This window comes from Rhododendron vialii, chromosome 6a (genome assembly GCF_030253575.1).
Source record: "Rhododendron vialii isolate Sample 1 chromosome 6a, ASM3025357v1".
NCBI classification, from domain to species: domain Eukaryota; kingdom Viridiplantae; phylum Streptophyta; class Magnoliopsida; order Ericales; family Ericaceae; genus Rhododendron; species Rhododendron vialii.
In genome coordinates, this window is record NC_080562.1 from 628,496 (window position 1) to 642,697 (window position 14,202).

At 38.9% G+C, this 14,202-nt stretch overlaps 1 protein-coding gene across 2 annotated transcripts; it reads right to left on the minus strand.

The window, feature by feature from the left end:
* Positions 1–904: 904 nt before the first annotated feature.
* On the minus strand, positions 905–10,493 carry LOC131330816 (uncharacterized). Of its 2 annotated transcripts, none has more exons than XM_058364552.1 (14): positions 10,262–10,493; positions 9,952–10,173; positions 8,008–9,088; positions 6,783–7,001; positions 6,505–6,701; positions 5,093–5,167; positions 4,850–4,921; positions 4,619–4,717; positions 3,989–4,060; positions 3,792–3,906; positions 2,943–3,011; positions 2,515–2,770; positions 2,319–2,403; positions 905–1,832 (listed from the first exon to the last, which is right to left on the minus strand). In XM_058364552.1, exons 2-14 carry the CDS (start codon positions 10,069–10,071, stop codon positions 1,458–1,460), a joined length of 2,835 nt encoding a protein of 944 aa, XP_058220535.1. In that variant the 5' UTR covers positions 10,072–10,173; positions 10,262–10,493; the 3' UTR covers positions 905–1,457. The 2 variants fall into 2 exon arrangements, with proteins under 2 accessions (XP_058220535.1, XP_058220536.1); XM_058364553.1 differs by having other exon boundaries at positions 10,284–10,440.
* Between the last annotated feature and the right edge of the window lie 3,709 nt (positions 10,494–14,202).

Sequence of the window (14,202 nt, forward strand, 5' to 3'; positions counted from 1 at the left end):
AACCGTAAGATTCAATGAAGAGTTCTAAACCGTTGATTGAGTTTCCTAGAAGGTTTTATATTTTTTCTGAACTGTACCACGGATCTGTTTATTTACTTATATTATTTATTGAGGACCTTGTTACTTCTGAGCATAATATCCATATGAAAAATATTACTACGAGTAGGATATATTTAAAGCAATTTTACAAATGTCTGAATGAATCTTACCTTCTTTTATCTATTTTGTTTAAAGCCCGTTTAATAATTAAGACTAATTATTTTTTTATTCTTAATTGAAAAAATATTCGCCAAATTTTTTTTAATTTTTATGTGAATTACAAAATTTGTCTTGACGAAAGGAATGTTGACCATTAAATGCATAATTATTGCTTTGATGAACAACAAACTAAAATATCGTCTCAATCAAGAAACCGTCACTCCCTCTTTTTGTTACTACTATCTTGTTTTAACTCTCCCCTTTATTTTTATCATTCTCCCATGATTTAATCCACAGTTACACAAGAACTCATAGCAGCTGCTAGCCCAAAGAAAAAAAATCCCTGTCGAATCAACCACAGCCAACACTCATGCATTATCCCATTTTTTTTCTCCTGTATTCAAACTAGAACACAACAATTATACTAGTGTATAATAACAATGAGGGAGCTAGCTTTACTCATGATTTCTGAAAGGGTTTCTAAAACACAAGACTATTTCAGCTTCACCCATGTTCCTAGAAGCCAAACAAATTCAGATTCCAAGCATCGGTAGGATATTATGTGATTGCATTCCAAGCAAGAGAAGAAGCATTATAAACAGACTAGAGAGAAATGATCCAAACAACACTATCAGGCCCTTGGGAATGAGGAGGGGAATGAGGCAGGTACAGTGAAAATACAAAGTCCAGTGATCAGTGAACATGATGGCAGAAAACTGTCCCATAGCAGGGTATCATATCAAAGCTCTTAATCAGCATGGCCAATAGAACCTTAACAGAATTTGTAGGGGTACAAACGATATAAAATGACAAGTCCTTCGCCAGTGTTCTATGAACATGCTCTTCATAGACTCGAGGAGAAACAACAGTGTACAAATCTGGAGTTCAAAATTTATAAGAGACAACAAACATGATATGAACACCGCTATAAAACCACACAATTACCAAGGGCATAAATGATACAAAGAATACACGGGAGCTGCACGTCTCGTAGGCATTGACCTTTCTTTTTTCGTACGAGTCTTCGAACGAATTGGAATACCAAAGCAGCACAAGAGCATGAACGTTTTTCCCTTCAATCATGGCATGCCGGAAAAAGATATATATTTCAGGCATAAACACAGCAAGGCCAACACCAAAACTTTGCATAGTCCAACTCTGTTTAACTCTCGTTCATTCTATACAGAAAACAAAACTCGGCACATCATCCATACGAAGAATGCTGATAGAAGAGGCAATGGAGGCTGATAAGCACCCAGTTAGAAGGAGTTCCAGTTGTCCGAACCTTTCCTTGGATTTTGACTCTCCGACGAGACCTTGAACGGACCACTTGATCCAAACGGGTCATTATCATCAAAAGAAGAGAACCTACTGCGGTCATAGCCTACATTACTGTTTACGGAATCAAACCTTGTGAGAGTTCCTTGATTACTGTTCATGGAGTCGAACCTTGAGAAGGTCTCCCGTCGAGGAGAAAATGCATCATCAGGCATACTGAAGGAATCAAACCTAGAGGAACTGTCGAAGAATGGGTCCACTGATCCAACACCGTAGCTTGGTGGGGAATTACCAGCCCTGGAAAATGGAGTGCTAGGGACAGAATCGTCAAAGAAATGCTTTTCATGACCCGAGTCCTGAAAGTTGCACGAGTTGAGGAGACAAAAATTAATGTGTGGAAAACACAATCTGAACAACCACTAAGCCCCGCAGCAAGGCGGGCCCACCATATCCATTTGTGTGTCTGTTGTGTGGAAACTAAGAGAAACAAATTTTTACTCATTGTCATCATTTTTTCAATGCTTTTTTCATAGAAGACAGATATTTGTTCATTTTTTTGGCACAACCAAAACACCCAAAAGTATATTCGGTTGCGACGTGTTAATAAGAATGTTGGGAAATCTTTCATGGCATAAGGTAAAAATAACTGAATTTTGAAGAGACCAAACTAAGTTTTCAAAAATAATTTGGAGAATACTTTACCATATATAGTGCAAATACTTTGATTTATAAATAGTTCGAGTTCAAAATAAAAAAATCAATAAATAAATTGGTGGGGGAGCATGGCCCCCAATCCCGTAGAATCCCCAAAATGTAGTGCCAAATACCTTAGCCAAACTCACCTTGGTATTAACAGGGTTAAAACCCCATATTGAATCTACATCGTCATTATTATCAAAGCTACCAAAGGATGGCTCATCAAATCCTCTGTCCATAAAAGATAAAATCAGAACCATGACAATTACAGAAGGAACACATACAAGAATAATAGAGAGATACAAGAAGTCATAAACAAACAATTTGAATCTACAATCATACCTATGGCTTTCTGCATCTGCTTCAGGACTCTTTGAGAAATGGTTATCTGAGTAGTCTTGAGATGGACTTTTTCCTGATTCATCATCACTATGAGTGTATGCTGATTCACTCTCAAAGGCAGGACCACTTTTACTGAAAGATTTCTCTGACATAACGTCAGCATGAGGCAATGAATCAGGGGATAAACTATCATTTGGATAACCATTTTCTTTCTCGACAGAAACGGAGTTGGTCTTGGCAGCGTCAAATGAAAACCCTGAAAGTAAATGTTACAATTTTTTAGATGTATATGCAACTCATAGACCTACTTGCCAAGTATCTTATGCCATTGAATAAAAGAAGAGGTGTTGTATTATAGAGAATGGCAGTGGAAAAAGGGGGAAAAGACCAGCTCATAAAATTTCACATATAGAATTAAGGATGCCTACCTTCATCTTCGAATTTATCCCAGTCTTCATCCCAAACAGATGATACCTCTGGAATTCCAGGTTGCCAGCCTAAAAAGATCATTAGGGCATAAAAGGTCAGAAGTACACAAGAGGCATCCAAGTGCAATGGAAAATATCGAACCAACATGAAAGTTTCCTCGGGGCCAGCTGACCGTCTATCATCGTCTCTAAATAGTAAATAGTGAACCGAAAATTCGAGATTAGAATCCTGCTTCCATCAGGGTGGAGAGATTTATGTACATCTGAATGGCTTAGTGCATGCATCGCTCAGTGCCAATGTACACATGAACCGACACTGACGTCACATGTACATGCTTGAGAGAGAGAGAGAGAGAGGTGAATTTTCTTAAGCAACTATTGAAGTCAGATATGATATAGTATTATATTCAGCGAAAGGTCCAACCCAGGCAGAATAGTTTTTTTGTCCTTTTTGATCGACGAAAGTTAGTATTGTCAGAATAGTTAGATTAGCACCTTGGAGTTGAACTCCTTTTCTCCTGACACTAAAGTGTGCTCCTAATGACATTGGGCCAAACACCTCTTGGCCCCAGGCAGAATAGTTGACCTCATGTACTAAACCATTTTAGGAAAAAAAGGATGATATAGAAATTCATAAAGAGATGCTAAGTTTATCTGTGAAACAAAACAGTTGAAGCGAAATCATAAATTGCAACATTAAGAACCACCAAAGCGAACGTGAATGGCAAATCACAAAAACAAATTAGGCAACTCATTAAGACTTCTACTTCAGAGACTGTAACAACATTGTAAGCATGAAGCAGTTCCAATAGAAGTAATAAGAATGAAGTACAGAGGAGTAGAAGGTACCAGTGGGGAGTTCAATTACTGCCATGGATTTAATGTCCATCCCGTGTTTCTTGCAACGTTCAGTTAAAGCCTTAATTAACTCCTCAAGGTCTGATTGTATACGATCTGCACGAACCTATACTTGACAAGGAAACATTACAGTTGCATAATTTCGTGCAAGTTCCCCATAACCTATAACACCTGAGGGGTTAGATTACCTGAAGAATACCATCTGCACTGCCACCTTGTTCCATTTTAATGATTGCCTGATGCAACTCCATCTTCCTCTCCTACGTATATTGAGGAGAATTTAAGTCAAGTGTTATAATAATTCGGTCCATTATGCAAGATATCTACAAGGCCACACTTTCAGTACAGATTGGCAAGTTAAAAAACAGCGTCCCCATAAGAATTGGCAAGAACAAATCAAGATGTTGACGTGTACAAGAAAGGACAGAGTGTAAAACCAGAACATAAGCAAAAGAGAGTTTTAGCCCAACTTCTAAGGCAATAATCTGTGTGGGAGAAGTCAACCAAGATGGTTCCAATCTTCTGCAAAAGATGCCAATAAATTAAACAGTATTCTGGATCAGGTGGAAGAAGCTAAAGGGACAAGAAGAACGGTGAAGCAAAGCCCACATCACTCGAGTACCAAAGTAATGTGAAGTAGGTGGGCGTGAGGACAACCTCACTTCAATAGCTAGCTTTTGGGGTTGAGTTCTATAACAAGAATAAGAAATGATGGTCAATCTTTTCTCTAGAAACAGTAAACGTCCAAACTTGCCTCCACAGTTGAAAGTTGTAACTTGTAACCTATTGATAGTCACACAGAGGAAAGGATATACAACCTGAATTTCACGAAACGCAGCCTCTTCTATTGTTAATTTTGAGGCTGTCTCTGCAACTTGCTTGTACTTCTCTTCATATTTCTTACCAAGTAACTCGGCCTGAAATATAATGATTAACATATGTTTCTTAGGTAAAGGAAGGAAAACCAAACCACTGGCAAGAAATGAGAACAAAAACATAGAAAACCTCTACAACTAAGTTAACACAGTTCAGTAAATCCAATAAAACACCTCACGCTTATCTGCTAAGGCCCTTTCTGTTATCTCATTGAGTCGGTTATCGCATCTGCTTTTGTATAGTACCTAGCATGAAAACAGAGAGAAACTCGTAACAAAAATGTAAAAGATGAAATACTTAGAACAAAAAATTAGGCATCGTGAAGTTCAAGTTCCAGAATAACGTATATCTCTACAGTGTCATAAATTATCGACAAGTAGATATCCGTAACTCATGAGATACAGAAGAAAACTAACCAGATCCTGCATTTTTGTCCGGTAGAACTCAATCTTGTCTCTAGAATCTAGAAGAACCTTCTCCTTGTTTTCAACCTACAAGATCAAAAATATTTTAATTTATACCCAATTGACCACTTGACATCCTTCACAAATACTACAATGAGAATATGTTTGCACATCAAAAATTTGTTCATACTCTCAATCTCTAAAAGCAAGTGCATAAGACAAAGCCAAGTTACACAAGTTAGCTCACGGTCGGACTGGTCAGAAACTTGCGTTCCATATGGTTCATGAGGTAACCCCATCACTTAATCATAATTCTAAGGTTGTTCAATAACCAACTTCGATCCAAACCCAGAATGAACAAGGCTTAAGCTTCATTTAGGGAACAGATAACTCTTCAAGAAGAGCTTGAGCACACCATTGCCCATTCTTGGATTGACTCTGGCTCAAATGTATTCATAACTCGGCAATTGTAAACATACCATTGGTATACTTTGTATATATATAGGCAATATGCGTAAAGCATCAGACAATGGAACTGAATGAAAGACAGTTCTATCTTTGATGATTGAGCAAATGACCATGCCACAGATGCCTGAAGAAAATCTTCATGTTCAATGGATGTGATAATCAAATGAACTCAAAACTTAACACCTGACGACATACCTTACTTTCAATGTTGGGGCTTCTTTGCAATTGTATCTACCTGATAAAAACCATACTTGAAGCCTTTGGGTAATTTCATAACAATGTGCCATTTAAGATATTATTGTATCTGATAATTCATGGTTCTAAATTACTCTAGTTCTCTACAAATTATATCCGATAAAGGATTAATTTTGGTCAGGTACACCACAGACAGACTAATAAACATGTCCCACATCTGAGGCAGAAAAGGGAAGAAAAAAACTCTGGTGGATAAAGCCAGCCTATGTAAGAGAAAATAACCGCAATAAGAAAGAGAGCCGCTAAATATTAGGGAACGTCGGGCGACATAATTTAAAGAGGCAAAAGCCTATAATTGGAATCCACTCGCAATAGCACAAGATTGGTCAAACCAAGTTCACAAGAGGGACTGAACAACCAAAGTAAACATTTCATGTCAGATACAAGATAAAGTCACTGGAAGCTTCACAAGTTCTGTACCAGAAAGGACCCAACTACTCAGGACCTAATCCATCAGTTCGTGCTAGAGACATGATAGTGTGCTTACTATGTCACCTAGCAACCAGACCAATTGGCTTCACACTGTTTCTCACTAATCAAGGAAACTAAGAAATATGATTTGTATTCATAAAAAATGGAGAATTTCCCTCGCTTTTGTCTAGTGAACCAAAGAAACTCCTTTTAACAGAGGTACAGGCAGAAATAAAACAATATGATTTACAAACAATTCCATATAGAGTGAAGAAACAAGAATCCTGTACATTTTTTTCTGTTTCTGCAGACTCGTGGAAATTTGAATCTGCCGAATTTTGTTCCCCATTACTGAGTTGGTTTACTGGGGAACCTCCCATCGATGGCACTCTTGCATTCTGCTGAAGCATTCCAGGCACTGGAGGCCTCAAACCAGCTGCAGGTGCCATTGGTTGGACAACAGGCATCCCTTGCTGTGGTCTGAAACCTAAAGAAAATGATGAATTGGATCACTTTTAAAGGATGGTGATGAAATTAATAATCCTTAAACTACAATTTAAACCAATACCAGCGGGGTTTCCCCAAGTTGCATTTCCATAAGCAGCATTGGGCTGACCAGTCATAGACAAAAGAGCCTCATCAAGCAAAATATTACTTGGAAGTGCTGGTGGAAGAGGATTTCCTTCCCTGTATCGCTCCATCAGATAGAGAGCTATGCAGAACTCCCTCAAAGAGAGCATGCTGTCATTATCTTGATCAGATAAGTCCCAAACCTGCTTCAAGACCTCTGGAAAAAGCCAACAATTATAAAGATGAGGCTAATATAATCGGAAGACAAAAAGCACTAAGGCCACCAACCCCAAACTAACAAAGTAGAGAACTAGAAATTAATAACACAAAAAATAGCACTAACGGTAATAACAACAATAACACAACAGACACCAGGAAGGCAGAAAACTTCGATAACAGGATAGTGGGAGTAAGGAAAAGGCACAAAAGATACGACAAAGATGTAAGCATATAAAGGAACAAGGTAAACACAATATCTTCAAATTTCCTATGTCAATCTCGCAAGCTTAGGAAATCTAGAATTTCTTGCTAACCCATCAGTATCCCACCATGGATGGTCATCAAATCTGGATAAGATCATTTAAATCTGGATAAGATCATTTCCACATCCAATGGTCCTGCAGGGTCGGTGTCTATCTCCTTCCCACCTTGCACCTTAACCACAAGCAAAATTCTTCGGTGATTATGGGCTAGGCCTTGTCCAAATCTAAGTGGCGAGTGAATGATTGGGCCTCCAGTCAATGACTGCCAAATCTTCCTGGGTAATCAGACAGAATGAATCCTGATGTGGGCAGACACATCCAAAGACATGTGAGCTTTGGATATCGTAAAGGCTATTGGATTGATTCGTTAGCCTTAGTTGGCTTTTCCAAAAATAGCGCTGAAGGGGTTGTCAAGAGCAAGCCGCAAGAACCACATCTTCATGATCCATGATGACACAATTAGATGCTCCACATTTTATACCCCGCTAACGTATACAAGATGAAAATTGCTAACACTCAAGTACGTCCAAGATAATTTCAAGGCCTTCACATTGCCATTTGAATGTTCCACACCTCCCTGTATCCTCTTAGTCGAAAACAAATCAGAATGAAACTGATAATTAGATACCATTATACACATATGAGTGCTACTTTGCACATCGCAACAACACTGCAGGGGAAGGGAAATGGAAAATGTAAGAAGAAACAAACATGAAAGTCTTAGAATCATCCAGAGTCTACCTCTTGGAAGTCTCCAACTCAAAAATAGGTTCCGTGCCTGATCACCAGTGATTTTCCCATCTCTGTCTGTGTCTACATCCATAAACACTTTTGTATACTTTTGAATACCAGCTCGCGTCATTTTGGGCCATGAAAGCTGGGACTGGTTGGAATCAGAATTTCCTGGCCCACCTGGAACTACTGATGGTGGAACTGAAGAAGCCTTATGAACTGAAACATGTTGGCTCGGTTTCGAAGGTGTCTGAGCGTGCTGCAACTGGTTTCCCACAGGCTGTTGCGAGAAAGAACTTTGCAGCAAATCAAAGGGGTCCGACTTAGTTGAAGATTGGGGCCCAGCAGATACAGGAACAACTGTGGATGATGCAGGTGAACTGCTCACAGAATATGTTGGCGCCCCATGCTTTGGTAAAGGTTGGGTGGCAGAAAACACGTCCCCTCCAAACATTGCATCAGAAGCAATCCCATTCCTAGAACCAGCTGATGTTTGAGAATCCTTCGTTGCTGGTAATGAAGGTGATGAAAGTGAATATGGTGGCCTAGCTCCGGTAGAGGGCATTGATTGAGTACTTCCTTGGTTAGGGACATGAGATGCACCGCTTGAAACTCCACCAAGCCAATTGCTTGCAATATTTGAGTTTGCAGTAGTAGGACCAGCCACACTAACTCCTCTTGAGAGATCAGGACTTGGAACGGCTTGAGGTGGTCGGGCAGCATTGACGGAAGATGGAGGAAGAGGCGGCCTCATTGTCTGATTCCCTTGCGATGGGTAATATTGTTGGTTCATAGTCGCATTTGGAGGTACTTGTCCTCTGAAACTAACGTTTTGCAAGGATGTTGGAGCAACTGGACCCATCTGCGGTGTAGGTGCAGGAGCTAATGAATTTTGCTGAGGTGCTGGGATAGCCGCAAGATTAATCTGCGGTGGAGGGATTTTAGCTGAGGCAGGCCCATATAAAGCCGCCTTTACCATATCCGGAGTTAGTTCGCGCTTACTCTGTGCCACGGTTACTAGTTTAAGTGCATTGGAAAATTCAGCCCGGCCAAGGAAACCAGTACGAGCATGATCCGCGTGCATCCATATCTGCAGCCAATAAATCAATCAATCACAGGACATCTTTTCTTCCTCAAGACATAAACAGAACATTGTTCCGAAGCAAAAGGCAACAATTCACATGAAGTAAACCCTAAGAAACTTCAGAATTCAGGGACCTGTGGAATAACTGGTGGATTGGTCATTGCGATAGATGGAATAGTTTCTCTCCAAACACAGATCTTGAACTGAAAACATTAAGCCATCCTTAAACAGAACATTGTTCCGAAGCAAAAGGCAACAATTCACATGAAGTAAACCCTAAGAAACTTCAGAATTCAGGGACCTGTGGAATAACTGGTGGATTGGTCATTATGATAGACGGAATAGTTTCTCTCCAAACACAGATCTTGAACTGAAAACATTAAGCCATCCTTCAAGCTCCTTGACCAATATAAAGAACAACCACAATATCTATTACTATTGTAAAAGGAAAAGTGGAAAACCATCCCTTTAAAGGACTGAACGTCAGGTTTGAGACTAACTCGCTCTTTTTGTTCCCAAACTACTCCTACCATTTAACTACCAAAAGAAACAGCCATAAAGAAATATATCTATTATCTGAAAATTTTCTCCCTTCTTTTCTACTTTCCCACTCATACTTCATTCCATGTTAATCTCAGATCATGATTTCCCTCTCCATCTTTCGCATAACACAATTTGCACCCGCATCGCTTGTGTCCCGGCGTTTAGTTATCCTAGCATACTAACATACAAAACGGAAATACATCAACCAAACACGGTACCCTAGCTTAAACGAAATTTAGCAGATATAAACCAAATTCAGAAGACCTCCTATACAAATTTTTGCACGAAGTTGAATAGATATATATTCACAGAGAGACAGGGGCAACCTGAGCGAGAACTTGCTTAGGCAAGTTGGATCCTTGAAAGAAAGCAACAGCTTCAGCACCACTGATCCTGCCATCACGGTCCAAATCCGCTCTCTGAAAGTACGCTTCGAATTGATCCATAGCTGTATTTTCCAGGTCAACCGCCGCTAATTGACGACGAATTTCACGGAAATCTTCGCAGATCAACGCATTATTAAACAGACACAAACCACTTCACGGATGCTACGAGATTGAAAAGTAAACGTTAAGTATATCAGGGTTCAAATAATCAGAATGAATGATAATAATTCCGTCAAAACAGCATAATTACCGGAGGGATGAAAAGGAAGTACGCCGATGGTTATTGGATCGATAAAGGCCGACAGAGTTCGAATTCAGCAATGTTCGAGATTTTCTGGAGTTATAAACAGGAGAGAGAATTTCTTGCGTATGAACAGATGCGGAAAATTTCGTCTGCGTCTGGACCCGATCGATATTAATGAGGATTAAAAGGCACTCCAGTACTAGTAAAAAGAAATGTATGACGAAAAAGAAAAAGAAAATAGAGGGGACTAAAATGAATAATTTAGGAAATTGTATGTTTGGAACACTTTTTGAAAGTTTTTTTGAAAAAACAGTAGAAATAATAAGTACATAGAGATAAAAATAAAAATAAAAAAAGAAATAATTGGAAGTAGGAAAAAAAATTTGAAAAATACTTTTCAAAAAGAGAAGCAAACACAAAAGACCCCTCGTTTTTACAATATATAGGTCGATTCTTTTTCTTCTTCTTTTTTGTTAATATTATATGCATTAATGGGAGTTTAGTTTTTTTTTTAATGTCGAAAAATGTTTGGCTTTTAGGAGGGAAGAGCATATAGGAGTTGAGTTTAGAGGGATGTCTAAGAACATCTCATATTAAGCCTAATTTCCAAAAATAATTTTGGGATTTTCATATTCTTTTTTTGTTTTTGTATTTGTTAGTTTTTGCTTTAAAAATTTATAGATTATTGGCAAGTGAAGTGGAGTGCAATTGGTGTCTCCTTTATACCCTCATGCACACAGGCAAGGTTCGATTCCCATAAGCACACATCCCCCTTCCTTCCCAAGTCCCCTAGGATAGAGTAGATTGTGGTTAACAAATAGCCAAAAAAATATTATTGGTTCTTCTCGGCGAGAGATGTCGAAAAAGGAAAAAGTTAACTTTACCCTCTTTTATTTTTTTTTGGGGGCATATGAAATTTAGCAATTTTTGTTCGGTTTTTGGGGCTAAGAGTACTAAATTTTTTATATTTTCCAAAAATAAAAAGTAAAAATTTATATTTTTTACTTTTTCGTTACCTCTTATCGAAACAAACCATTAATCAATAAAAGTTTGACTAAAAACTAACAAATGAAAAACAAATACTTGAATGAGGACAAACAAAAAAAAAACTATGCGTTAATAATTTCAAAAGTATTTTAGTGACATGAATTTAGAGTTACTAGTGAGGATCATTCTAACCTCCGCCCCAAAAGGTGTAGTATAATAGATGAAATGTGCAATGATGTCCGAGAAAAATGCATTGATATTTGTGAAATTGTATTAATATTTGTGAGATATGCATTGATATTCGAACTTTTGAAATTATGTGCACATTATCCTCTACCTAGTCGGCGGAGGTTAGCAACACCGTACTAGTAAATATGTGTGGTTTTTCCCAGTGAGTGTAATATTTTGTTTTTATTTGAAAGTGTGCTAACATGTGTGTTGTTTTTAGGAGAGATGTTAATAAATAAGGAAGATATATATATATATATATATATATATATATAGTCCGGTTCCCTTAAGGGATCCCGCACGGGCTTACCGTGCGGGACTCCCATTTCTCGATCTAATTGGGATGATCTGAGCCGCTCAAAGTGATCAGAACGTGATTTTAAGGGTACTCGCGAGAAATCAGCAAAAAAAATGATCGGGAAGGGCTTGATCCGAGCAGTTTTTTATTGAACGGTTCAGTAAAAAACTGCTCGGATCAAGCCCTTTCCGATCATTTTTTTTGCTAATTTTTAGCAAGTACCCTTAAAATCACGTTTTGAACACATTGAACGGCTCGGATCATCGCAATTCAATCGGGAAAGGGGAGGTCCGCACGGTAGACTGGTAAGGGATCCCTCACTAGATCCGTGGTGTGTGTGTATATATATATATATATTATATATATATATGAAATGTGTTTTAGGTTAAGTTGCGCTAAGTTGTTAGGCTTGTGTTAGATAACAAAAAATTTGCAATAATATAGTGTAAACAAGTTATTTCTACTATGTTTGTTATTGAAACACTCCAACACAAGTAGTCTCTGAACTAGAGATTGGACATGTTTATTCCTCTGTTTAAGAAGCGGCAAATGAGGTAGTGGCGAAAGTTCGGTGGGGTGGAGGCCGGTGGTAATGAGGTGGTTCAATGATGGTTTTTGTGGTGTCGTAATAGTCATGGTGGTCAAGTGATAGAGATGATGGTATGAAGTGATGTGGGAGTAAAGTCAACCACTAGTTGTGAAGTGATTGCCAAGGTTCTTAAATTTTTCGGTTGAGAATATATTCAACGTGCTTTGGGTGGCGTTGAAAATGGTGAGTTTGAAGTGATAGTGAATTTTGACATTAAGAATATTCTCAGGAAAAAAGAAGAAGATATGACAATATTCTCAATTTTCTGGTTTGAGAATATTAGCAATGTATCTTGGTGGCAGTGGAGGTTGTGGTTATGAGACGGTGCCAATTATTAGAATATCTATAGTATTCTCAGTTTATGACGGTGTTGGTGGTGATAAATTAGGATTGTGGTAGTGAAGATGCGATAGTAAAATGATCGTGATTGAGGTGGTGGCGCCCATGGTAAAGTGATAGTGACGGAGCAACGGTGGTAGTTGAGGTATGATTTTAGTGGTGGTGAAGTGAGAGTATTAGACGTGGTGTAGTGATAACATGATAGTTATGAGATGGATACATTAGTTATGATACTGGGTAGTGATTATCGAAGGCAAAATGATGGTGGTGGGGAAGTGTGATAGCAGTTGTGGCAAAGTGAAAATGAATGTGAAATGATGACGGTAGCATTGACGGTGTGGTTTAAGAGGCGGTGAAGTCATTGTAAAAGTGGCAGTGGTGGTAAACAATGGTGGTGTAGGGGTTGAGGGATTACGGTGGTGGTGAAATGATAATTGTGGTAGTTGTAAGATGGTGGTGGTAGTGGGTAACATGCGCTTGACGCAATGTGATGCGCCCCATGCGCTTTCCCTTTGGAATCAATGAGCCTTGGGGTGCAATTAGATGCACCCAGGTGCAACTATTTCAAATTAAATGCGACTTAGTTACAATCAAAAGCTCCTCGAACGCATTCCTCAATGCGTCGTAGGTGCAATTTGATGTGCCCTAGGGTGCTTTCATTCTGAATCAATACGCCTTAGACGCAATTGGATGCACCCCCAAGTGCAATTCTTTTGAATTAAATGCACCCCAGGCACAATCAAATGCCTCGGGCTCATTCCTAACAATTTCAATGCGCCTTAAGCGCAATTTGATGTGCCCCCAAGTGCTTTCCTTCAAAAACAATGCGCCCCAGGCTCAATCAAATGGTCCTCAGGTGCATTCCTAACAAATCCAATGCTCCTCACATACAAATTTGATTTGTCATGAGTGTATTCCTGTCGGATTCGACATACCTCAACCAGATTTCAATGCAATTCTAAGGCTCCAAAATAACATCAAACTTCGTGCATTCGGCTTAGAAACCTACAATCACAATAACTACTTGAAATATTACCGATAACACTAGAAATGGAAAGAGACATAACCACTCCTCATTCTCCACCTCTACAACCACCCAGACCAATATCCATTTGTATGATTTTTAATTTTTTTTGTGTTTCACCACCACTACCATTGGATAAACCACAACCGAACAACCACCATTGCTTAACCACTACCACCACTTCACTGTAATCATTTTACCCCCATTGCTTCATACTACTATCACTACCACCACATCCCTAAGACTACTAGTGCCATAATTTTGCTTCACCACCACAGATTGTCATCCTTCTACCACCCCCAATACCATCGCAACCTAACAACCAACATTTTACTTCTACTAGCATCGCACCACCATTTCTTCATCATTACTATTACTATCACTATAACACCTCTAGTGTTGCCACCACATAATAAGGCCATCACTTCACCACCATACCTCTACCCTACCATCACCACCACCATCGTTTTACCACCATCAAC

Bases quoted from the DNA above. Each gene is read 5' to 3' on its own strand.
- LOC131330816 (XM_058364552.1), bottom strand. From the start codon at position 10,071: ATGGATCAATTCGAAGCGTACTTTCAGAGAGCGGATTTGGACCGTGAT. The intron at 4,922-5,092 runs GTTAGTTTTCTT...TTTTCATGCTAG, and splicing joins GGACAAAAATGCAGGATCTG to GTACTATACAAAAGCAGATG. The intron at 1,833-2,318 runs GTGAGTTTGGCT...TGCAACTTTCAG, and splicing joins TTAACCCTGTTAATACCAAG to GACTCGGGTCATGAAAAGCA.